This window comes from Rutilus rutilus (assembly GCF_951802725.1).
Source record: "Rutilus rutilus genome assembly, chromosome: 4".
Lineage (NCBI taxonomy): Eukaryota > Metazoa > Chordata > Actinopteri > Cypriniformes > Leuciscidae > Rutilus > Rutilus rutilus.
Genome location: NC_140212.1, coordinates 41122204 through 41150064, shown reverse-complemented (window position 1 = coordinate 41150064; position 27861 = coordinate 41122204). Strand labels below are relative to the sequence as shown.

The following is a 27861-nucleotide window of genomic DNA, read 5'->3' as shown; positions in this document are numbered from 1 at the left end:
CACTCTCTCTCTAACACCCCGTCTTGCAGACGCAGTTCTTTGAATTTTGTCCATAAGTTTTTCGTGGACAAAGAGAGAATGGCCACTTCCTCCCACAGAGGTCGCTGTTGTGTTTGGACCCATTGGATTACAGGCTGCAGGTCCGCATCTTCCTCTTGCAGCCGCCTCCAGTCTTCTACTCCCACTGTCCCCACCATCAGACACGCTGGCGTATCGCCAAGCTTGCAAACCACAGAAGCCCCACTGGCATCCGGGTCCTCCAGCTCTCTTTCCCTGGCTTCTCTTTTATCACAGTAGCGACACCCGTCAACAAAGCATGGTCGACGAGAAAGAGCGTCTGCATTTGTATGGCCTGACCCTGGTCGGTGGACTACTCTCATATTGTATGCCTGGAGTTCCTCAATCCAGCGTGCCAGCTGGCCCTCTGGCTCTTTGAATGACATTAGCCATTGGAGAGCTGAATGATCAGTGCGTACAGTGAAAGGTAGCCCGCACAGGTAATACTTAAAGTGTCGGACTGCAAACAGCACCGCAACAAGTTCCCGTCTGGTGACACAGTATCTGCGTTCGGCCTTTTTGAAAACTTTACTGAAGTAGGCCACAACTCGCTCTCCCCCAACCCCTGCCTGAGAGAGAACCGCCCCCATGCCCACATTGCTGGCGTCCGTGTCAAGAATGAAGGGCAGTGCGAGGTCAGGGGGAACCAGTACAGGGGCTGTGACCAGAGCATGTTTCAGGGCGTCAAAAGAGTTTTGACACTCCTCAGTCCAAGCAAAGGACTTGTCCTTCTTCAGCAGGCGGAAAAGTGGGTCTGCGATGCTGGAAAAACCCTGCACGAACCTCCTGTAATATGAGGCCAACCCTAAAAAACTTTTGACCTGCTGTGAGGTTGTAGGAGTGGGCCAGCTGCTTACCGCTTGCACCTTCTCTTCCATCGGGCCAATCCCTTGGCCCCCCAGCTTGTGCCCCAAAAACGTCACCTCCCTCCTAAACAAATGACATTTCTCTGGGTGCAGTTTCAAGCCAGACTCGCTTATGCGAACCAGCACACGCCGGAGTGCCTCCAACGAGGTCTGAAATGAACTGCCATGGACCAGGATGTCATCCAGGTACACCAGACACTCTGACCGCGGAATACCCGATAACACCCTGTCCATTAACCTGGCAAAGGTGGCTGGTGCATTGCAAAGGCCAAAGCAGAGCACCCTGAACTGCCATAGCCCCCTGCTCGTACAAAAAGCAGTTTTCGGTCTAGCATCGGGAGAAAGTGGTACCTGCCAGTAACCAGTGCGCAGGTCCAGTGAAGTAAACCATGACGACCCGGTTACGAGGTCCAATGACTCATCCACACGAGGGATAGGGTATGAGTCCTTCCTAGTGACCTCATTAAGGCGCCTATAGTCAACGCAAAACCTCCACTGCCCCCCCTTCTTAGGAACCATGACCACCGGTGCGGCCCACGCGCTCTCGGACGGCTCAATAATCCCCGCTCGCTGCATGTCTAACAAGGCCTTATCAGCAGCGTCCTGGCGGGCAAAAGGGAGCCTCCGGGGCCGCAGCCTAATGGGCATGGCATCACCAGTCTCAATTTCGTGCTGCACCAGGTGTGTTCGCCCCACATCTCCTTCCCCAAATGCAAAACAATGTTGGAAATCAACCAACAAATCCCACAACTGCCCCCGCTGACTCTCATTCAAGCCCTCACAATTCTTCAGCCACAACTCCTTCAAAGCAACCAACCCCTTTCCCTCCTCAACAGCCCGAAATGGACTGCCGGTTGCCTGCTCATACCTGCTGGGGAGGTTCGAGGATGGCTCTAAAGGTGACTGTGTGGCAGCCCCAGGGAAGAGGTCAGCTGGGGTGTTGGGTAAGGGGGTGGAGTAAACATCTACCTGTGGTGGACTGACGACAGCGCTGGGGTGGGTTCGCGAGTGCAGTGTGTGGTGCTCCAAACTAGTGTCCTCATGCAGGTGCAGCTGCTGCATCCAGCAGACCTGTAAAAGACATATCAACATTCCTTTCAGTGGACATGACAACCTCAGGACCCCCTTCAAAACGGAGCAGGCCATCTCTCAGGTCTAACTGGCAACCTGCACTTCTAAGGAAGTCCAGACCAAGAATACAAGGGTCCTGAACTGCAGCCACCCACACTGAATGACGTAATGTCTTTCCCCCTACAGTCAGCCCCACCACACCTTTACCCTTCATTGGCGCCAGTTCACCTGTCACTGTGCGTAGACGGACAGTGGTGGGTTCCAGACTGGCATTGACAGGAACTACCTCCGGTCTTATAACTGTCACAGTTGATCCCGTATCCACCAATGCTAAACATGGAACCCCCTCCACCAAAATTGGCACATGACAAAAATCACTAACACATGTCCGTCCCACCACAATCACAGACTCCTTTGGCTCACATTCACCCTTCCCCAACAGTCCTTGATCATTTTCCCTCTGTCCATCTCTTGAGACTCCTGCTGGTGATGACTCATATTGGGGATGAGTGCTGGGGGTCCGCATGGCCCCGATCATGCGGACCCCGTCCCATTTCCCTGGTTACTGGCCAGTTTAGGACACTGACGAACTAAATGTCCAGTCTGCCCACACCCCCAACAAATCCTCGGTCGTGTGCGGGGACGTTGATCAGGTTGCAGCGCCACAGCGCGGATTAATTCAGTAATCTCAGAAACCCAGGCTGGCCTTTCGCTTAGCACCTCCCCCACGTCAGCAGACCTCACTGGCACAGATGTGCGCTGTCTCTCGTCCGGCACGCACATTCCCCAGACAATCTCCCTCTCCAAAGCCATCTCCAAAGCATCCTGCAGGGTTTGAGGGTGGGCTAGTTGTGTCTGTCTACGGAGCTCCACAGGGGTAAGGGCCTGTATGAATTGGTCTCTCGCAAGCTCCCCTTGAACTGATGGTGGCATGTGGGCATATGCTCGCCGAGTCAAATTTTCAATATCATTAGCCAGGACTCTCAGTTGCTCCCCTGGCTGCCTGCGTCTATTACTCAGTTCAGAACGCAGGAGCCCTGGCTGCTCAAATTGCCCAAAACGCCGTCTCAGTGCCCCGACAAGTGCATTATAATTGTGTCTATCTTCAGGGATAAGCAGTAACAAACAGTTCAGAGCATCATCAGTGAGACACATAGCCAATTCAAGAGCTTTGCGGTCCTCTGGCCAGTTTGCAGCATGAGCCAACAGTTCAAATTGTGCATGAAAAGCTTCCCAATCCGCTTTACCTGAGAATTTGGGGGTCTTTACTGCCACTGTAGCCGCGGCAGCGCGGGCGCCGCCATGTTCATTCACGTTGGAAACCAGCGCCGCTCCGTGGGCGCCGCCATGTTTGTTTACGTCCGAAGACAGCGCGGTTCCGTGGGCGCCGCCATGTTTGTTTACGTCCGAAGACAGCGCGGTTCCGTGGGCGCCGCCATGTCTGTTTACATCGGAACCCAGCGCGGTTCTGTGGGCGCCGCCATGTCTGTTTATGTCCGAAGACAGCGCGGTTCTGTGGGCGCCGTCATGTCTGTTTACATCGGCAACCAGCGCGGTTCCGTGGGCGCCGCCATGTTTTTTTGTTGAACTCGTGAAAGTTCGGCGGTACTCGGCGGCACTCGGCTCCGGCAACGAAAGCCCGGCGTCTGCAGCCATTCTCCTAGTAGCCTCCCTCACACGAGCCTTGTGTGATTCCAGAAAGTCTTCCTCTGTTGCGAATTGATCGGAGGCCCATGCTGAAGCGCCTATAGCCTCACGAAACATTCGGCTTGCTTCTGGCTCGGACTTAATCTTTTCTTTAGTCTGCTTCCGCATCGCGTTTCAGGGACACTAACGAGAGCAATCTCGTATACTAACTGGATTCAAACAGTTCACTTCTGACACCAGTGTAGCGATCGGAGAAAACGACAGACTCGCTTTATAGTCCCAAGGCTCTTTTATTAACGTGAGCACCTGTGTGGCCGATGCTCTTGCCTCACATCACCCAGAACCGCGAACACCAATCTTCCGGAACTTCCTCGTGAACAACCCCGCCCTGCATAACTGCGCAGGCTCGTTCATCAGAAGAACAGCCCTCGCCTTAAAGTCCCACAAAACCAGAACACATAACACATGAAAGAAAAATACATGCATCAAGATTGCACCTGATATTGAACATAAATAGTCTTTAGACTTGCTACACTATAAAGTCTTAAATACCATATTTAAGTCTTTAAATTAATTTAAATTGTTAATATCACCTGTGTACTCAATTACTGTGTGTCTGATGAGTGCCCAATCTCTGAACAAAAAGGTTTCAATAAGCTTGTGATAGCTGTAAATGTAAGAACAACACAAGCTCACGTTGTTTTCCAAAGACAGATATTGATTACAATGGTCTGTATCTTATACCTGCATTGATTGCTAACCTCCACTGTAACTGATTTCCCCACACAAATGCTAATGCTTTGATGTTGAAGCTAGAATGTCCACTAATGTGTTTATTTACAAAAAGGCACGAGTGGAGAAAAACAAGGCACTTTTATTTTTATCTAAATTTTCATAAAACTGCAATTTAAATATATTATTTCTATAGGTTATACAAAAAAAGGACTGCTGAATAAATAGGCTGCTGAATAAGCTGATCTATAGCATGATAAATGGTGGCAGAACGGTACACCCCCCTAAGCTCACAGAAATGGTTAGACCCAAGTCTTCAGCAGCCAATGATACTGACCCGTTCAAACTGATTTTTAATGCGTATTTTACGTATATTTCACACGTATTTCACGCATGAAATACGCGTTGAATATGCGTATTTAACGTGCTAATTTGTCACGCGTAAACAATACGTATTTAAACACCTTTTTTCAATAATCAATCAACATAATCAATTTAACAGATTTTTTTTTTTTTTTTTTTTACTAATTATCACAATAAAATATAGTCCTACAAAGCTATTATTACCAGAGCATGTGATCAGTGCATGTCATTTTACCATTGTTGCCCAGCATGACTATACCAGCTCAGCAAACAGAAGTCTACTACTGAGAAATTTCATGTTATTTGAGGAGACTTTGCTTTTCCAGGGCGTGATCGGTACATGATGGGAGTGTTTGGGCCGTAATCGACAGAGCAGAACGCGCAGCGCAAAAACGTGGAACATTGAGCAGAGAGCGCAGCAGTGCGCCGACACACACACACACACACACATGGAACGGAGAGCACACACACACACACATGGAACGGAGAGCGCACACACGCACACGGAGCGGAAAAGACCCGCTCATGAAAGCTGCGCGAGAATGAAACCTGATCGATCGCCGAACAAGGAGGGGCGGGACGGCATATTTTCAATAGCAGCAGCAACAGGAAATCATTAAAACGAGGCAAAAAAAGGTGCTGCGTCAATTGCGTTATTTATTTTTTTACGCGTTAAACATCTCAAATTAATCGCAAAGATTAACGCGTTAATTCCCCCAGCCCTAATATATATATATATATATATATATATAACAAAAATACAATAACATGTTGTTATTTAGATAGATGATTTCATTAATTAATAATTTAAATGATTATCATTGTCATCATAATTACATGTCTTTGCAGCAAACACAGAAGAGAAAAGCATTATTTGTCATTTCAAATGTAGCCCGAAAATTATTGCATGTCCTTTGCTTTGTTTAATAATAATGTATACAGCTACATATGGATTATTAGACAATGTCGAAATAAAGTGAACATGCAAAGTTTTTAAAGTCTTCACATGTGCTTGCGCTCATAACTTCAAAATGTTTTTAAATGTAAATGTCTGCAGGCGTGTGTAAACTGGTTAACTTTTCATGACAAACAGGTCACCGCCACTGTGCAATACCACAAATTAGTGCGGGATGGCGGGTGTTCATTTTATACTCTGTGAACAATGGTCTTACAAAGGCACACTATGTAATTTTTTGCCACTAGAGGTTGTTTAGTCAAAACAAAGGTGTAGCTTGATGACACCTTGATTTCGCGCAATCATGGGAGTTGTTGTCTTCTCCTCTATAGCCGGTGGAGAATACGACGGGACTCGGGCAGAAATCATAGATGACCGGTAATGAAAATTAGCCCATGATTTATTCACCCTCTAGTCATCCTAGGTGTATATCAGAGTCCTGCACGGGTTCGGGTACCTGCGGGTACACAAATTTAGCTCAAACGGGTGAAATATATATCCAACTGTGTCGGATACGGGTGCAGGTTGGGTCGGACACGGGGGAAACACGGGTCTAAACACGGGTTTAAAACAATCACGTGCAAACGTAAAAATATATGTATATTTTTAGGAAGACATCTACAAAAATATGCCTGTATTTCAAGTTGATAAAATAATTTAAAATCCACATCAGTTTATTTGTGGCCTCGCCCTCCCAGGAGTCTCTATACCTACTTTCACTTTAAAAAATTAATCATAACCGCGCACGCGATCTGCTTGCAGTTGTCGAGATGAATGCTGAGGAGTTGAAGAAAAGAATAGCTAGTGGAGATGGTAAAGTTGTTGACAATACGTCATCAGAAATATAGTCCAGTGTGTGGGAGAAATTTGGAGTTATCTGAAGAAAATATTGTGAAAGGCTTTGCTGCAAACATTTTCGTGTTGGATAGCCGCAAATGTGGAACTTCATCACTGAGGAAGCACGCAGAAACTGTGGTAACAAACCAAGCAGTTCTATCGAACAGTATTTTTCAAATTTAACACTGTTAAGTATGTGTGGTGTGCAGGGTGTGTTTGAACCCAACATTGTCAGATGTAGGCTAGACGAAATGCGTGGCAGATATAGTGTTGTTGCCGCGTCTGTTCGATTGGTAAAATGTTCTAAGGCTACTCAGTTTTGTGGTAACGTTTGCCATGTTCTTCATGTACCGGCCTTTTGACAGCTTCGGCTGAAGTTGTCCTTGTGTTAATTGTCGTGTAATAACTTCTGTATGACCTGGCAATAAACAAAATTGTAAGTGTGTTTATAATGTGATAGTCTAAACTGATTTTATTTCGGTTGCGGGTCAGTTGGTCGGTTCTATTTTAAGCGGGTCGGGTCGGGTGTGGATTTACAAAATCGGACCTGTGCAGGACTCTGGTGTATATGACATTCTTCTTTCAGATGAATAAAATTGGAGTTATATTAAAAATGTCCTGGCTGTTCCAAGCTTTATAATAGCAGAGAATGGCTGTTTCTGTTTTGAAGTCCATAAAAGTGCATCTATCCATCATAAAAGTGCTCCACACGGCTCTGTTTTTTTAATAAAGACCTTCTTAAGTGAAGCTATGCGTTTGTGTAAGAAAAATATTCATATTTAAAACTTTATAAAGTAAACTAAGTAGCTTCCGGCCAAACAATCATACAGATTCCACTTAAGTGTAAAGCACAACTTATGCGAGTAATGCGACTTACTGCTGATATTTACGTTACGCTAATTACACCATAATCCACTACTCTACTTCCAACGCCACAAGTTAGGCAAGTTGCGCATTAGGCGCAAGTAGACAGTGTTTGGCCGGAAGCTAGAATTTTACTTTGTACGAGTTAAATATGAATATTTAACCCTTAAACCCTTAAAGCAAGTGACAACTCAAAAAAACAATACCAACAAAGCAAATAAACTCCCCTTTTTGTTAAGCTTTAGTATTACAGCTCGTCAGACATTAATATGTGGATATATATTTATACGCCTGTGGTATATATTGGTTATACACCAGCAAGGAGACTTAAAGGATTAGTTCACTTTCAGGTTTTTTTGCTGATTTACTCACCCAGATGTCATCCAAGATATCCATGTCTTTCTTTCTTCAGTCGAAAAGAAATTAAGGTTTTTGAGGAAAACATTTTTCTACACAGAATGGACTTCAATTGCAACCAACTATACCAATGTTCAAAGAAGGTTCAAATGTCCGCCTCAAAGCAGCTTCAAAGTCTCGACACGATCCCAGTCGAGAAATAAGGGTCTTATCTAGCGAAACGATCGTCAAAAAAGAAAAAAAAAGAAAAACATATATTTATAGATATACTTTTTAACCACAAACGCATTGCGTCATCACATTGGAAAGGTCACGCGTTACGTCATCTATCTAAGTTATCTGTCTGTGTAGTCCATTTAAAAAAGGTAGGGAAGGGCGAAAATGTCATCTCAATTTTTCCTCCAACTTCAAAATCGTCCAACGTTTTAATTTATTATTATTATTGAAAAAAAAATTTGTGACCTTTCCAACGTGAGGACGTAATACGTGGCGAATCTCAGAGATGGTACAAGATGGGCATTTGTGTTTAAAAAGTAAATATATTATATATATATATATATATATATATATATATATATATATATATATATAATAAACATTTATTTTTTTTGTGAAAATGGCAGATCGTAAATCTTGGACTAAATTATCAGAAAACATTTTTTTGGACAGTGAACTAATCCTTTAACATACCAAAAAAAACAAAAAAAAAAACAAAGAAATACACACACAAAAAAAGAAAAATAAACACAGTCTAAACTTCAAAAGGAATTATATCACAATTAATAATATTTAAATATTTTAAATCGCTTCACCTCAGTGAACCAGAATACAGACCTATTTGTTCAAGTCAAGTCAAGTCAAGTCATCTTCATTTATATAGCGCTTTTAACAATGTAGATCGTTCCAAAGCAGCTTTACATTGATAATAGGAAATTAAAGTAAAGTGTTTTGCCTTTATAGCAGCTCTAGAATAAAGTTATTGTCCAGATAAAGTTAGTTTGATTGATTCACTTCTGTCGCAACGATCATTAGTTATTAACTTGCTGCTAAGCTAGCTGCTAAGTTGATAAATATGATGATTTGATGCTCAAGAAACATTTAGGATTATTATCAATTGTGAAAATAGTTTTTTACATTTTTATTTCATGCTATGATGAATAGAAAGTTCAAAAGAACAGCATTTATCTGAAATCTAAAGCTTTTGTAACATTAAACACTACCCTTCAAAAGTTTGGGGTCAGTAAGAATTTACATTTTATTTTGGGGGCAAATAAGTAAAATAAATCAATACTTTTATTCATCAAGGATGAGTTAAACTGATCAAAACAGTAAAGACATTTATAATGTGAGAAAATATTCTTTTTTAAATAAATGCTGTTCTTTTGAACTTTCTATTCATCAATGAATTTTGAAAAAAAATTGTACACAACTGTTTTCAACATTTGAAAATAATAATGAATGTTTATTGAGCATAAAATCAGCATATTAAAATGATGTCTGAAGGATCATGTGACACTGAAGACTGGAGTAATGATGCTTAAAATTCAGCTTTTATCTGAGGGATAAATTACATTTTAAAATATATTAAAATAGAAAACAGTCCTTTTAAATTGTCATAATATTTCACAATATTACTGTTTTTTTTTTTTTTTTTTTTTTTTTTTTTTAAATAAATGCAGCCTTGGTGAACAGAAGAGACTTTTTTTTAAAAAACATAAAAAATCTTACCGATCTAAAACATTTGACCAGTAGTCAAATTATTATTATTACAAGTAATATTATTATTTGATACATTAAGTATCCTTACCCCTTTAAAGGAGGACGTGTTAGAACTAAACTGATGGTTTGCTCAAGGCTGTTGATCTGCTGAATTTCAAACAATGCTATAACTTCTTGCTTTCCTGTATTCTGCTTCAGCTCTCTTTCCCTTGGTAAACTATAAGTATGTGTATGTTAGAGTAGTTTAACTGTGTCTAGTTAACAAAGTCTTGTTCATGTCACACGTAAAGTTGTCCGTGTCTCAAGCTCATATCTGGAGTCCTTAATCATAGATTTTGACTACTTGCTCTTAGTAGTACTGTAAAGTAAGAAAGACACTTCCCATTAGGGGTGGGGGGATCGATACTGACGTGGTATCGAAAAGGATCGATCCTCACATAAAAATATCGATCCAAATGTGTGTTTTTTTACCAGTAATGTTTTATTAATTTAGCACGTAATTCAGTGCGTAAAATAAACTTCTAAGTGGAAAGATAAGCGAATGTTAGCGGATAATTGTGTAGGATAGAACTTTTTCTTAGACTTAGACTTAGACTTAGACTTATCTTTATTAATCCTTTGGGATGACTCCCGCAAGGAAATTGAAAGTTCCAGCTACAGTTTTTAGCAAAAAAAAAAGAGAAACAAAAACAATACAAATTTCAAAACAGTACAAATTTTAACAATACAAAACAATATAAATTTACATATAACATTCATAATCATAAATAAATTATTTTAAAAGGAGTCAGTGTTGAGTCCAGTGTTATGATGATATAGTGACCAAGCATAATGTAAGTCCAGGTATGTATATATGTGTATATGTATATGTATTCTATTGTCTTGTGTTGTGTTATCCTCTCTGCCCTATTTCCTCCTCCCCCCAAGTGAGGAGTTGTATAGTTTGATAGCATGATGGACAAAGGAGTCCTTAAGTCTGTTAGTCCGGCACTTGGGAAGGAGCAGCCTTCCACTAAACCGGCTCCTCTGAGTGCTGATGATGGTGTGCAGAGGGTGACTAACATTGCCAATAATGTCCAACAGTTTATCCAGTGTCCTCCTCTCTGCCACCATCACCAGTGTATCCAGCTTCATACCGATCACAGAACCGGCCCGCCTGATCAGTTTATCCAGCCTGTGGGTGTCCTTATTGGATATGCTGCTCCCCCAGCACACCACAGAGTAGAAAAGGACACTGGTAACCACAGACTGGTAAAACATGCACAGCAGTTTGCTGCAGATGTTAAAGGAGCGCAGTCTCCTCAGGAAGTACAGCCTGCTTTGTGTCTTCCTGTACAGGTGGCTTGTGTGTATTGTCCAGTCCAGTTTGTTATCCAGCCACAGTCCAAGGTATTTGTATGAATTGACTACCTCCACCTCCATTCCCTCCAGCAGGACCGGTCGCGGACTTGATCTGGTTCTTTTCTCCTAGTCATCTGGATACAAGATGAAACCAATCAATCACAGAGAGCGTTCGATGCTGGTGCTTCGCTGAGCTCACAGGCCCAGTGCGTTTGGGAAACGAAGCCTTGCTTAGATGACAGAGAAACAATCGGAATAAACAAGCCAAAAGTGTACATAACGGTTCAAAATGTTGACGTCAGTAAGATGTTTTTTATGAAATTAATATTTTTATTCAACAAGGATCGATGCATTGAATTGATCAAAAGTGACAGTCAAGGGTTTTACACTGTTAAAAAAAAAATCTACTTCATATAAATGCTGTTCTTTCAACTTTGTTCATCAAATAATTCTGCATAAAATGTATCATGGTTTCCACAAAAATATGAAACTGTTTTCAACATATGAAGTTTTATTAACTAAGTTCGGGAGGAGCATGTTCAGATAATTAACACGAGTGGATAACACTCAGCAATCAATGATATATATAGGGTATATATTGACTCAGCAGTCTTACCTCGATCCATTGACAGTTTGCAGCATCCCCCCACCACCCCTTCTCCACACTTCTAGTTCTAAACACTTACATGCGGGGGGAGTACTCTGGGTTCGGGCTGAATTCCGAGCTCGCCAAATACACATTAAATCTTACTCCCTCAAAATTATATGTAAGTGTGAACTCGTGAATGATAATAATAAGAAATGTTTCCTGAGCAGCAAATCAGCATATTAAAATGAATTATCATCATGACTGGAGTAATGATGCCGAAAATTCTGCTTTGATCACATGAATAAATTACAATTTACTATGACATAGAAAACCTATGTTAAATTGTAATATTACAGTTTTTACTGTATTTTTGATCAAATAAATGCAGAAGAGAATTAAAAATCTTACAGACCCCAAACTTTTGAACAGTAGGCTAGTACTATAGGGTAGTTTTGTAAAAGTCACTGACTAATTACAGGCGAGTTGAGAGCACAAATCACAAAATATTTAGTAGTCATGAAAACGTATTCAAATTTAGCATATTAATGATGCATTCACCTCATAAATCATGACACACTGCTCTAGCACAGGAAAGTGCATACAAGTTCAAGTGCATGCTTTTAAAATAAAAAAGTATTGGTATCGGTATCGTTATCGTTATCGGCGATATTGGCCCTGTATTTACTTGGTATCGGATCGATACCGAAATTTGCAGTATCGCCCACCACTACTTCCCATGCCCCAGAAATGTACATTTCTTAGAGTTAATAAACAATTAACACCGAGTGTTCACGGGACAAACAGGTTAATTGATTGTAATATTAATTTACAACATCAAGTTAACTATATTAACTGATCCAAATATTCATAATCAATTATAACCAGTTATTATTGATTATTAATATTTCATAGAGCTAATTTGCTACATGATAGTAGTAGAGATAAAAGATAGTGAGATAAAAAGATAGTGAAATAAAAAGATAAAGCCCCATCCAATACAGTCTCAATTGTGCGGTTAATACAAACAATAGAGGCATCTCTAATGTACAGCTGAATGTGGCTAGTGCGGAGAGATAGCGGGTAATTATTTCAAATTGAGTAACCCATAAACCAATAAAGTGTAATCTGTACGTTGTTTCTAATCTTGTGGTGTCTGATGATATCTTTAAACAGGAAAAATTGAAGAAGATGAAAAACAAAGACAGCAAGAGGAGGAGAGAAGACGTCTGGAACGTTTGGAACGTGAGCAGAGGATTCAACAGGAGCTGGACAAAGAGAGTGAATCATCCAGACTCAAGCTTTCTCGAGCAACTGAGCGGCTTCGTGAAAAACAGAGCTTCAGAGGTCAAGAGCAACATCATGAACGCACACAAGTTCTCCATCAGCAAATAGAAGATGACGCTGCTGCAATTGAGTGGGACGAGGTATGACTAATTTGGATTGAGCAACATTACTGTATAGTATGTGATAAAATATCACTTTTTCCTGAGACCCATTTTTGTTTTGCACATTTATCTAGGTTACCGATGTTGAAGAAAAATTCAAAGACATGTTGTTAAAGTACGAGATCACAGAAGATAAAGAGATACTAGATGACCAGATTTGGGACAGGATTAATAGGCTCCAGAATGAACTTGCAGTTCAGTATTGTAGAGAAAAGAACATTTCAGTATGGTCTCAGTTTACATTTGATCATGCTATAGGATATAATGAGCTGTCTCTTACAGAGAAGCTCACAGTTCTTGAGGCATCTCTACAGTTCATTCTCCACAGTAGCACTGAGGACGCTAAAGATGATGAAGATCAGCCACTTGGCTGGGAGAAGTATGACTTTCTCTTGGGTTTGGTGGAGCAGCTTAATTCCACAAATGCAACTTTGGCAGAACACATTTTATTAAATGTACTTGACATAATCTCAGAGATTTCACCACAAAGTAGGGACATTTTGGGTCAAATGTTGTTCAACAGAATCTGGACCCCAACAGAAATAATGCTCTTCATTTGCAAAAGTCCAGGTATCAAATGTGATCAACTCGATTCAGTTCTCCACACAGCACAAACCTACCACCTGGACTGCATCCATGTTCTCTCTGCTCTTACGATTGAAAACCCTTTAATGTTTCTTCAAGAACAAATAAAAAATGACAAAGAAAAAGACGCTGACACAATTGTGAAGGAACTTCGTGAAGCAAACTGCTCAGAGAAAGTATTGGTTTTGTTGAAAGATGTGCTTAGATACGTAGAGTCAGAACTACCAAAGTATCAATTGGTGGACCTTAACAAAGAACAAATCACTGATTTGAAAAAGAAGATAACTTCTCTTGATCTTACAAACCCAGATATCAACATTCTGAAAGACATATTAATTGGAATGTCAATAGCAGTGCAAGACTGCTCAACAATCACCACGAAAGACAACATGAAGATTCAAGGCTATTTTCCAAGATGTACACAACTAGCATCATTGCTTTTGCTCCTCCTGGCACAGCTGACAGAAGATAAAGGATGTCTTCTAGAGATTGGCACAGGTGAGGGCAAGTCTTGTATCTTAGCCATGTTTGCAACAATTCTGGCCATCCGTGGAACAAAAGTGGACATTGTGACAAGCTCTCCAGTTCTAGCCAGACGAGATCAAGAAGAGTGGAAAAAGTTTTTTGAAATGTTTGGTGTCACCTCATCTGTAGTACCTCCACATTACTCAAGTGACCATTCACCAGATGAACAAGAGGAACATCTTAAAGATGCTTACAGGCAACAAATAGTATATGGCACAGTGGGAGCCTTTGCAGCAGACATACTTAAACAGGAATTTGAGAAGAGGACTACTCGTGGTACAAGACAGTTTGAGCTTGTAATAGTGGATGAAGTGGACTACATGACCTTGGACAATGGAGTTCAAGTAACATTCTTGTCCCATGAATCTAGTGGATTTAGGCATGTGGAGCAAGTGCTTTCCAACATATGGGCCATGACATCTACTTGTCAACCAATTGAAATGCTTGAAACAGGGGAGATAAAATGGGCGACAAGGATACAGTACTTTCATAAAGCTGTAACAGCAGCCGTTATGGGACAAGAAACAGACAGCTTTTCAGCAAATGAGATCTTGCTACCCGGAATGACTTTGGGATTTTACACTCAGGAGGATATTGAAATGATACGTCAAGCTGAGCGCAAGGAAGGAATTGAAGATGATGGGAATGAGGACGGAATGTCTAAAGCATTATCTGAAGTCATGAAGAAACTTGGAGTTTCACAACAGTACGATCTTCTGAGTATATTTGAGGAGGTCATGGAGAAAAGTGCAGTGTTTAAGTGCTATTCGTTAGAAAACAAGAAAGCAAAATGTTTTGAAGCTCAGGAAAAACGAGGTGACCTTAATGTTGAAATGCTCCTGCTGGAAGGAGGACTGGCATGTGAAATCATGTCTGAGAAATCCCTCATTGATGCAACTGTAAGCACAATAAAGTCATATATCAAGTACTCAGATAAACTCCAAACAGCCGAAGAATTCAACAACTTCATTGTCATCCCTGTTTTCTTGAAAAGCTATGTTGAGAATCAGTTACCAGTTTTTGTTGAGAATGCACTAAAGGCTGTTGAGATGTCACGGGGCCGGGAATACATGATCGACACCTCACCGGCCGCTGAAAGAGTTGCTGACAGTCATGACAAAGGCAAGTATAATGCAATAATTCCAGTGGACTTCAAAGCGAGCGGTGTGCTGGAGAAAAACAAGAAGTGGGGTAATGGTCTGCAACAATTTTTGGAGTTCAAGCACCAACTTGCGATTTCTCCAATATCCAATGTGACAAACTACATGTCAAATTTCCATTATTTTCAAAGGTATCTCAGTGGGAGTGGTATATTTGGTGTTTCTGGTACATTAGGAGGTAAGGCAGATCAGGACTTTCTGGCAAGACATTATAAAGCACAGAGCTACACTGTACCTGCACATCGCCATAAAAGGGTGGTGGAGCTTCCAGTCGTCCAGGTGAAAGGTGGGAATCACCAATGGATCCAGACCATTTGTGAAACTTCATGGAAAGTAGCAGACAGAGGGCAAGTTGTCTTGGTAATTTGTGAAGATGTTAGAACAGCAGATGAACTACATGAGAAAATACAAGATGGTGGCAGATTTAAGGCAGAACAGATTACTCTGTACACAATCAGTGAGAAGCACAACATTGAAAGAGAGAAATTCTGTGCAGGCAGAATCATCATTGCTACAAATCTCGGAGGAAGGGGTACAGACATCAAGGTTGATGAAAGTGTGAATAAGTGTGGTGGTCTTTTCGTTCTTCTTACTCACTTTCCACCCAACCGAAGAGTGGAGAAACAAATATTTGGTCGTACATCTCGAAAAGGCAATCCTGGGATGGTCCAGATGGTTGTGAACTGTGATCATCTCGCACCAGCTTACCAAGGTCAGTCTGTGGAAATCATGCGCCAGCTAAGAGAGGATTATGAAATCAAACGAATCCATGACATGGAAAGTGATGAGCTGGTTGAAATAGACCTAAAGGAAAATCTGTTCTCCACATTTTGTACATTGCTAAAGAACTTTGATGGGCATTACACACAGCAAGAAAAACTGGACCCCATGCGAATGCAGCTCAAAAATATTCCTGATTGCTTTAAATATCATCAGCCTAAGTTTGATTATCAGCCAGCCATCAATGCTTTGAAAGAATCTTGGGCCTTGTGGTTGACCCTTCATGAAGATCACATCAATAGGCATGATGACTTCAAACAACTTGAAGCAGACCTTATCAGGACAATAAACAAAACAAGTGGAAAGCTGCTAAGAGGAGAATGTGATAATTTCTATGATCACGTCAAACAAGCAATTGTAAGAACTGATCTACACTGCCGTGACAAATCCAAAAATGCATTTGGAGCCGAATCCTATTGGCAAAAAGTTGCTCACTTTGACCCACACTACAAGGCTGTGGCACTCTATAACCAGGCGTACATCACCATCAACCTCCGTAAGGGTAACTATAAAGCAGACGCTATGAAACTGCTGGAAGATGCAAAGAAATCCATTGACGTCTATGTCTCAGAAGTCTCTAACACAATGGTCTCTTGTAACTTATCAGTAACTGGTAACAAAGATCAGAGTACAGACAACAACAACTTTCAGAGTCAAATGGAAGCCAGAATGAACATCTTTAAGTCTTGGAGGACGTACATTGATAATGCATTGGATAAACTTAAAGAGCTGGAGAAAAACAACAGTGACGCCATAACAGAGGACTGTTCAGTCTACATTCTGTCTGAAGAAAAGAACTTCATCATCACTAATGAGCTGAGATCGTTATACGACTATGGCCTCGGTGTTGTTTTTGAGGTGAAAAAGAAGCCCAAGTTTTGCATCGATGCTTTGATTTGTTTCATACTCGGGGTGGTGCAGGTTCTCGCTGGGATTCTTGTTTGTGCGCTGACATTTGGTACAGCCAGCCAGTTTGGAATGGGCCTGATTTCAGCAGGAGTGGATGACATGATCAGTGGAATAGAGGGGATGATAAAGGGCACATTTGATTGGGTGTCATGGGCAATATCTAAGAGTATCAGCATTGGGCTTGCTTTGCTAACGGCTGGCTTTAGCGTTATCAAGAAAGCAGTTACTGCAGTGTATAAAGTGACAAAAAGTCTCCTCAATGGTACAAAGTCTTTCTCTTCTGTTGCATCTGAAATCATTAAATCAGGAAAGGCAATGTTTACTTCATTCAAAGGAAGTGTTAAGTCTGCTTTATCATCCCTCAGTAAAGAATCTTTTACGTCTACACTGAAAAACATGACAACTTCAACAGTGGTCAAACAGAACTTCAAAGTTGCTGCTAAATATGCAGTTCAGGAAATCGGGAAAAAGACTGTGCTCACTGCTATGAACTACATAATCGATGCAGGACTTCAGAAAATCTTTAAGGATATTTTACAAAGCAGTTTTGAGAATGTCGTTACTTCATCAGTGAAGCAGAGCAGTGAACTGGATCAGACTCTTGTCGAATTCATCAGCTCAGGCGTTCCAAAAGCTGCCTTGAAAAAAGAGAATTTCAAGATTGACCAGAATTATGAGAAGCAAATAAAAAAATCAGTTGGCATGCTCTGCGAAGAGATAATTCCATTTATCATACTGGACTGTACCACAGCACTGGACGTTATCAGCAAACTTTCTGAGGTGTGTGAAGCAGCAACAGAGATTATGAAAAAGGCAAAACTGTCCGGTGTGCTTGAAACAGCAAAGCTTGTTCTGAAAGTAGCTGAGTACTCAACAACTCTCTGTCAAATATTGGGAAATGTACCAACAAAAGAAGTAATACAACAGAAATTTGTTCCTGAATTACTGGAGAGCATCAGTGAGCTTGAAAAAGAAATGACAAAGTATGACCAAGATGGACGACACAATTTACATGATGTACAACGCCTTAAAGGAGAACTTCTACAGATTATCGCACAGAAAGTCTCTGAGCTGTTCATCAGTTCCTGTTCTACACACATGACTTCTTTAATGACCAGCACATTTAAGAGTGAGTTGAATAGTGCTGCAGGAGAGGCGGTAGACAAGGTCATGCGCAGACATAAGACTCAGCGTTTCTTTGATGACCAGAGAGGAAAACACAACAAGAAATCTGCGAGCCACAAGGAAGTGGAACAGCTGTCAGTTGAGGACAAAACAAAACTAATGCAGTATACAGAAGAAAGGTGCAAAACTGATCAGCCTGTTAAAGCTCTTGATGTGTACGTGCTCACAAAAAGTAACCTGCTCGATGGAAAAGGAATTAAACTCACTGTCGTTGATGAAAATGGAAAACAGCTCGCTGAGGAACGTTACCCAGGAACCACCAAATCAGCTGGCGATGTAAAACTGAGATTAACCAAATCTCCAAGAGCCCAACATACATCACAGTAAGACTAATTACTAGAGCAGTATAAAGCCCTCATATAGAAATACATTTCAGTTCATGTTTATGAACTTTGTGTACTGAATGTGGTTACTTTTAATTTTAAAAACAGAGCTGATGCACAGCTGTACAGCGGCCATTTTGACATTGTGCAAGATGATGGCAAGATAATCAGCGTTAACTCGGATCATCAGAGTGCTCTTTATCATGCTGTAACACAAGCAACTGGCAGCAAGATGGAGGACGCATTGGTGCTACGTCAGAAAGTGAAAAATGAGGTGAGTATACTTAATTCATGGCTCTGATTTCTTCATGGGACAATGGGCCTCATTTATCAATCTAACGTAGAAACGAATGCAGATCCGAGTGCAGAAATCGTCGTACGACAGGGTGATTCATGAAACATTCGTGTGTTGCCAATCCCATCGTATAAATTATCATATGTTGATAAATGTGGCGTCTCAAAACAATTGTCATTTGAAAATCACGCCATTAAAAATTCACGTTTTAAAAGCCTTGAACCTAGGATTTACGACATAAGAGGAAGTAATCATGAAAAGAGAAATCTTTTGATCTTACTCCAAAAACACCTGTTATCCTCATAATTGCAAACAGTTAAATTAATTTATATGAATATTAAATACTGGTTAATAAAACAAAATATTTACAAACATTAAAAACTATGGAAATTACCTTTAGCCCAATATTCTATCGTATGTTTGTTATGTAATTGAGAGCCTAAGTGTGCACATCCTAAGTGTAAATGCCATATTTTTGCTCTCAGATTGACTGATGTACTGAAATCATTCGCTGTTTCTCAGACAGACTGACCGACCAACCAACCAACCAACCAACCAACCAACCGATCACTTTATTCATGCCAAAGGGAAAAACAGCACATCCGCAAGTGTTTTATTCTTCTAACACCACAAGCAGTATACCAACATTTATCATTTTTATTTATAAAAAAAACACACCTTTTAAACGATTTCCTATAGCCACTTACATTATAACCGCTATAAATAGTTGTTCGCTCACCAGCATCTTTTTAAAATAATTTGTTAATAAATAATAATAAAAAACACAACCGCAGTGTAAATGTCTCTGTCCTAAAGATGTTGGAAAACTTACAGCTTTACATCTGACTGTTACAAAGCTGGAGACTCCTTCCATAACTGTGAAATATACAGATGGTACTTAACCATAAACCAGAATGGCTTTTTTTTTTTTTTTTTTTTGCCACCACTTTATTTCTGCAATTGACCGCTAAGAGAATATATAACCGTAGATTTTCACATGTTGTGGAGTGGACGTATCACAGCTCATTTTCGTGAGTAGCAGACAACCGTGCAATATGCAGATTATATAAAAAAGAAATACTATCAATAAAAAAAATGTAAAATCACACTCACATAACCAAATGTATTAATCAAAAGCCAATGTAAGCATTTGCTGTTTAGAACAAATTCAAACAGAGCTGTAAATGTCAAAATTGTGTTCGACTTTTTCATGGACTGCGCTTTATAATGCAGTGCTAATACCCCGTATTTAAAAAAAATTCTCAGTACGCATGGCTATTTTCTCCTTGTAATAATAATGATAAAAAAACAACAAAAAAAACATTAGAAATGTGAATTATAGAGGCTACACATTTGCATGGAAACATTAAGAGTGATAGCATGGTTTTGTAATAAGCTACATGAATTAGGATTTGCATGGGAGTTTTAAGAACGATAAGACAATTGCGCTACAAACTGTGCCACAGCTGTGCTTCAGGCGATCTGAGTTTCATTCCTGGCTTGAGGTTCAGGCTATATGGTATGATAGTTTGGTCAATGTATGATAGTTTGGTCAATGTTGGTCAAATGTAGCCTCTAGTTTAATAGTGAAATCTGAAATGTACATTTAATCATTCAGAACACTTCGCCACTTTATTTATCGCCAGTCATTTTTATTGTATTTCTTTTGACAACAACATTGTAAGTATTTGCTCTTAACCAATGTTGGTTGACAGCGTTTACTGTTCTTGATGCTGAAAAATAGGAAAATTATTATAGTCAAGCGCTTGGTCTAATAAATAATGGAAAGTTACAACATAAATTTGCTACAGAAAGTCACAATTGCCTGAAGAAGCTCATCTTTAATCTGCTAAATTATTGTTTTGTGAATCACTGACGAAATTGAGATGACTTACAGTGATAACCATATTAGCAATGGAAGAAAAACAACACATTTCAAAACAGATCCCTACAATGAACAAATTAGTGTTGGCAGAATATTTACATTTAATCATTTAACAGACACTTTTGTCCAAAGCGACTTACAAATAAGGAGAGCAATAGGAACAATCAAACTAACAAAAGGACAACAATAGGAAAGTGCTGTGACCCTTCCCAGTTCAGTCTAACGCAGTATATGTAATAAAAATAAAATAAAAATAGATATATAATAGAAGAGAAGAGAAAAGAATAGAAAGCGTTCGTATTAATGATTTATTATTATTATTAACTTTAAAAAGACTAAACATTTTGTTGACTAAAATTAATACACAAAAAGAAAAACACAACAAAATAGTATCGCTTTAAACTTAAAGAACACGAAAAGTGAAATTCGGTTAAAAAAAACCCATATATAGCACATTTTCTATGTTAACATAAATTCTCAGGACAGTTTTATTTATTTATTACAGGTTTGCATGAGTTGAGCATGTGATTTTATGTAAAAGTGAGGAATACAGAAACTTATTCTTGCAACATTTTTGTCTCCTTAAAGGCTGTCTTTTACGGTTCACTAGCTTAAGGGGCTTTCGCACCGGAGGAACCTTTCATTTTTGGGCGTGGGCGTGTTCACACCGCAGGAACTAGGAACGATTTAGTTCTAGGAACTCGTTTTGGAGGAACTAATTTAGCTCCTACTGCAGAGTCGGGTCTAAACCAGCACTATAGGAACTACCAGTGACTTTAGTGTGCACTGATTGGCCGAACGCACACAAAACACATTTTTATAGCCTATATATTTACTTCAGAAACTAACTCTACCAACATGTAAAACAGTGATAGATGGGCCTCTTGACCTTTACGCTGAGGAGAAAATCCAACGCAACTTTAAGAGGACCAAGCAAAACATGATTATGTGTTTCTGCTCAGCAACACAGGACATCAACCACACGGCATACGCTAATAACTTTTTTAAATACTGTCTACTTTCTATGTATAACAGTTCTATCTAATAACGTGTTAAGACAGATCGTTAACTAATGAACGCGGAGAATGCGAGCACTGTTTGTTTGCTCAGGCTCTGGCGTTCTCAGCGCCGTCAAAATAAAGGTCCGCCGCACCATCAAAATAAAAGTTGGATCATACAGCTCTCCTATTCACTGTCTTCATTAGTTTATGAAATGATTAACATCTAATACATTATTACATAGAACTGTTAAACAAAGAAAGTAAACAGTATACGAAAAATTATTTGAGAATGCCCAATGTCGCTAACTGAGCAGAAATACATAATAATGTTTCGCTCTGTCCCTTCAAAGTTATGGTGGACTAAAATTGTTCCCAATTCCTGGGATTCCTTGGCGGACTCGCCAAAAAACAGGCAATTATGCAAATAGTTATAGTAACTGTGAAAATGTTCCTCCGGTGTGAAAGCCCTTCCTGTGTGGTACAGAAAAAAGATGGATGAAAATCCCATTCCTGTCCAATCAGTGTACAGCATTACTCAATCACCTGCACGTGTTACGAGAGATGATCAGGATTGTGTTTAATCTCACACTCTTAATTTCACATTAGATCCAGACAAACCTTGAATCGTACAAACCCCTTCTCCAGAGAGAATACGACTTCTGTCACAAAAACACCAGGATATACAACATAACTGGAGGAATTAGAAAGGAGACAGATGGTGCACTGCAGAAATACTTACAGAGTGTTAAATTCATCAGAAGTGACGAACGCATCCTCATCAAAATGTACCATCTTGGATTTGTTGGTGAATATAACAGGTAAAGTTTATGATCGCTGAAGCTGATACTTATTCACAACACAATAGGACTGTGTCTGGAGATCCACAAAGGAAATAGAGAAGATTCACGTGATACACTAAATATACAGTATATATATATTTTAGGTATTGAAAAATACTATAGCTGTATACTATTGTAATAACTGTATTAGGTATCAGGAGTGTCATTTGTACGAAGAACATATCCTCACCTGACCTCTAAATCAGCTTACTAGTTTAAATAAGCAGATTTCATGCTAATTTCATTCTATCAAATTGTTCTCATTCTGTCTGGACAGTGTTCAAAGTGCTCGGAGGTCCAGTAAGAACAACACAGGGACACTCAACACGAGCCATTTTCCACCCAAGGACTCCATCAGACTAGCTCTGACATTCATAGAAAGCCCAAACTCAGTGAGTGAGTTTAAAAATAAAAACCCTGAGCTTCATAAACTGATCAACAGCATAAAGACTGACAATAATGGACTGAACCTGATTGCCATGGAGGTTCTGGGACAAGATCACAGACGAGCTTTAACTACGGGCCCAAGCAGCCGCTCGCAGATGGCCAGGTAACGTTCACAGTTACGGACCAAATCCTCATGCAAGACAATTATACAGAATTCCAATGAGCACTACAGGAATCTAGAGTATTTAACACTGAATATTTTAGGTACAGCATCACAAAGGTTAAATCTGCTTTTATTTGTTTTTTACAGGAAACTTCTAGCAGACTCAATGATTAGTGGAGACGTGGAGCTTCTGCTGAAACACTCCATGATTCTTCATCACCCGTTTACCTCACAAAAGCTCAGAGAAGCTCTAGGTAAGAAACTCTGTGTTAATCCTACAAAACACATGTATAATCTACCCACCAGCAGATACTATGATGTTTCAGGGTGTTTACGGTAGACATGATAATGCAGGAGCTTTTATGGTGAAAATGTAATCTTTGACCAATTAGATAAGAAAGATTAAAGAGTTTTATTGTCATTTGAGCCATATACAACAATACAGTAGAACGATATAAAAGTCTCTAAAGCCTCGGTGCAACATTACAGAAGTCACAGACAGCAGTGAACACACTCAACAACATGTAGCACACAGATTAGAGGAAGACAACGTGGCAGTACACAATGGACAAGACAATAAATACAACACAAGATATTAAGTGGAATTAAGTAAATAATTAATGTTTCATTAATGTAATCAATGAGATGTTGTTTTGATTGTTCTTTGTGAATATGAAACTATTCCAAGCATATGTTTGGTTTGTCGCTATTGTACATACATCTTTTACTGTAAATGATGACAAATGAAAACAGCCAGCTAAACTTTTTTATTTATATAATGAGAAGTGACCATAGACCATTGTAAAATTGTTATTAATCTCTAAGATAAACATACATGTGAAATGTCATTACTTTGAAGGATTTGAAGGAGGTCTTAAAGGGATAATTAAATTACTATTTTATTTTATATTGTACAGCACTTTAGTCAGCCTTGTTGCTGTCATTAAATGTGCTTTAGAAATAAACTGAACTGAAGAGAATACTAAATGTAAAGCATAACACGACTGATAGTCTGAGATTAACAGAGCTGTCGTGTTGCTGCACTTAATAATATTCATGTGTGTAATTCCAGGTGACAGCGTTCTGTCTCAGAGCTGCGTTTTGTCGGATGAAGGCATCCGAGGCTACTATAAAGCAGGATACCGAAACCTGGTGTCGGAGTACAGCCGCGTGGGAATCCTGGATCAGACGCAGCGCGAGCGTCTGGATGAGTGGGTGAATCAGGACCGGCACGAGGACACCAACACTGAGGAGTACGGAAAACTTCTGCAGGGATTACAGGGGAAATGAACAAGTGTTCTCTTCTACACCTCATGATGAAGATGGTGGTGATGGCTATGGAAAGTAGCAAATGATTGATCTCTACCCCTAAAATCGCATTTACCGCAAAAAAAAAAGAAAAAAAAAAGCATTTTAGCAAATCTATTGGTGATCATTTTGGTAATTGAAAGCATTTTTTCCTAGAAGTGATAGAATAAGAGGATTTAAAACTCAAAATCAGTAAAAATGTCTAGAAACATTGTGTTCTATTGGAAAAAATTACAATATGATTAAAACATTTTTTTTGTTGTAGTTACTTCAGTTTTCATGGTAATAATGTTTTAATGAGTGTGTTTGAGGTTTAAACATGAATTATCCCACAAAACATGAATTGAGTTCCAAACAGAGGAATGGTGTTGAGTTGAGTGAATAAATTACAATAATATATAATGGTAATGAAATCCAATTTTTCAGCTTCTCTTCAGTAGACTGATGTAAACACTGCTCTGTAGTGTAGAACAGGAACATACCCAATTTGATACTTATTACAAGTGAAATAACACACTGTGAAATCATATTACTTTAAATCATATAATTCTTTATGATTAGTGAAATGAGTTTTTTAATAATCAAAATGTTACACATGTAAAACATTTTGAAGATGATTATGGTGAAGATGATGGCTATAGAAAATAGGAAACAATTGAAAAAGGTAAAGATGACTTGTTCTATTGGTGATCATTTTGGTAATTGTAAGCATTTATTTCTAGGAAGGAGTGATAGAATAAGAGCATTTAAAACTCAAAATCAGTAAAAAATGTCTAGAAAGATTGTGTTCTATTGAAAACTTACTTTAAATCATATAATTCTTCATAATCAGTGAAATTAGTTTTTAATCATCTAAATTTTACACATAGTAAAACATGTTTTGTTACTAATCTGCATGATGCTGGTGAATGGATTTATACTTATAACTGATCTAATTTTCTGAAACTTTTGCCAATAAAATTTGATTATTTTACTTGTGTGCCTTTTTCATTCTTAAACATGAGGTTATCACTCATTAAATGGCTTGTTTGAATTCTAATGTAGAATGCGGGCTGTTATTTCTTGATAACAGACCGCTGCTAAGTATAACTGTACGTTCACACCGCCGCCGACTTGAGCTGAAAAGAAGCTCTGGCCGCCCTGTCAAGGACGCTTGTCAAAAAGTACAGGGAAGGTTGTTGACGCTTTGGCCGCTCTGACGTAGCAGCATTCTATGTTCGATCATGGGAGAAGAGAAGTGTCACACCATGAAATGTAAACAGAAAAAACAAGCAATATATTGACACTAGAAACCTTTTATAATGACAGCATTTTTATAACCGTTTTGGTCACATTTGGTCGCGAAAAAAAGAAAAATTAGCTATTGTTATTATTAATAGTGAATGTTTCTCCGGAATCAGCCAGCGCGAAGGACGTCTATATTCCAATTGGTTGCTGGCGTTTGCCGCTGCTTGCCGCTGAACCGCGTCATAGCTCATTACCATAAAGTTGAGCTACTTTCAACTTTCTGATTGACGCTCAAAACGCGACGCCGATGGATTTGACGCTCCTTTCAGCTGAGAGAAGCCAGCTTCCATTGAAAATGAATGACTTCCGGTAACTTTGGAAGCTCAAGTCGGCGGCCGTGTGAACGTACAGTTGCACACCGTTGCCATGAAAAACAGAGCGTTGCTATGGACGCAGGATTCTAACCGTAGAGACGTTACAGACTATTTTCTTTAGCGGAAGCAATACAATCGTTTTTAACCCTCTGGGGACTAAGCCCTTTTTGGTCCGTTTTCTCTATTTTTACATTTGGGCTTATAAACCATATGTAATGGAGATGGAACACCATGTGTTTGGTATCTATGGATTCAGAAGACCCTAAGCTAACATAAGAATGCATGTAATGTGTTTATAAAGGTAGTATGAGTAAAAAATGTACAATAAACTAGAGAATTTCAAAAACGAACATTTTATTTTAGTTATTTATTACTGAAAATCACACAACAATAGTGAACGGTTTTTGAACAAAAAATATATTTTTCAAACCCTTTGCTTGACAGACATTTGTAATTGTTCAATCAAAAGTGTAAAGAACAATGAAATAATAAACTTTATAAACAAACAGTCCCAGGCGTTTTTTTCTCAGGCATGCCAGTGAGCAAAGCAAGGCCTCTCCAGGAAGTTGAGATGCCCCACACTGCCAGGGGGTCTTGTTGTACACTCTGCTTGCCTTGCAGTGCTCACAGTACTTTCTGGTATCTGCAGGCTTGTGTGCAGGGTTTGCTGGGTCCAAGGGGGCAATGGGCAGGGGTGTGTGATGAGTTGTCCTGTCTGCAGCCACTGTTGTCTGAACCATAGTTGTCACCCCAGCAAGTTGAGCACAGAGCTCCTCCGTAAAGGCTCTGTGTGTCAGCGGTGTACTTTTTTGCTCTTTACACAGTTCTTTGTGGAGGATGTAGCTGTTGCATGTGGCTATGTCCACAAAGTGTACGAACATAGTCTTATACCATCTATGCGCTTTGTGGTGAGCAGAGGTGTACTGGATGAGCTGATCAGACAAGTCCACACCCCCCATGTATTTGTTGTATTCCACAACTGGACTGGGAACTGCAATGCTCACTTTCTCCCAGGTTCCATCTCTCTTTTTTTGCCTTCTCGTAACCTTCTCAGATGTGTAGGCTTGATGGATGGTCGAGCAGATGGACACCTCTCTTGTGTCCATCCACTTGACAAAGAGCAAGTCACCATCTCGGATCCATCTGATTGTGCCTCTTTGGGATTTTTTGGAGAGGGCATTGACAATGGATTTAGGGGTGTCCTTCCTCCCCTCTCTATTTGTACCGCAGGCTCTAAAGTGCAGAGATGACAGGTGTTTGAATAGCTGAGAGCTTGTATAAAAGTTATCACAATAAATGTGATAACCACTTCCCAAATACGGTTTGTCCAGGACGCCCACAACTGCGTCATAGGAAAGTCCAAAGCCAGTGGGGAACTTTGCCTTCCCCGTGTACACGGTAAAGCTAGAAGTGTATCCATTTGAAGAGTCGGCCAAGATGAACAGTTTGAATCCCCACTTACAGTAGTTGGTTTGTCCTTTATGTACTGTGTCATCCCTGTTTTGGCTTTTGTTGCCACCATCCTCTCATCTATTGCCAGATTTTTGTTTGGCTGGTAAAAGGACTTGCATGCTGCCATGATTTCTGTCATCAGAGGCTTGAGGCGAAACATTGGGTCATGGTCTGATGTGCCCTTTTTGCTGTCATTCACAATAGAGATGCGCGGTTGGCGGTTACAGCCGCGGACTCCGCGGATAAACCGCGGATCGGGCGGATGACGTGACGAAAAAAAATATTTTAATTAAATTCGGGCGGGTGGCGGGCGGTTGAACCAATCAAATTAAAAATATATATACATTGTTAAATATTGTTATCTGACTATACCTACATCCCAAAAAAATCGAGCACACTTTGAAATAGTAAAATTTTCACCAGGCAGTAATATGGCTAGTCAGTCGAGTCTATGCAGATCGACTGCTTGTTATTATCAGAGATGGCAACGCCGGCGAAGGAGGTACGTGACAAACTCAAAAAAGGAGAACTAAAAACAAAGGAAATAGAAGGTCAGAAAAGTGTTGCCTGGAATAAGTTTTACAAAGTGGTAAATCAGGATGACACCAGTGCAGGCTATG

The 27861-nt window shown here is 39.9% G+C and overlaps 1 protein-coding gene across 1 annotated transcript in view; it reads left to right on the top strand.

Moving 5' to 3' along the window:
- The window catches only part of LOC311289174 (uncharacterized protein), a 39599-nt gene extending 15284 nt beyond the window's left edge, over positions 1–24315 (top strand). The window contains exons 4-10 of the mRNA XM_084406975.1: positions 12572–12822; positions 12918–18310; positions 18419–18584; positions 22098–22309; positions 22608–22880; positions 23028–23134; positions 23953–24315. Coding sequence (XP_084263101.1) covers positions 12572–12822; positions 12918–18310; positions 18419–18584; positions 22098–22309; positions 22608–22880; positions 23028–23134; positions 23953–24170 — 6620 coding nt within the window. The 3' untranslated portion in view covers positions 24171–24315. The remainder of the gene's footprint in view (positions 1–12571; positions 12823–12917; positions 18311–18418; positions 18585–22097; positions 22310–22607; positions 22881–23027; positions 23135–23952) is intronic.
- Positions 24316–27861: the final 3546 nt, after the last annotated feature.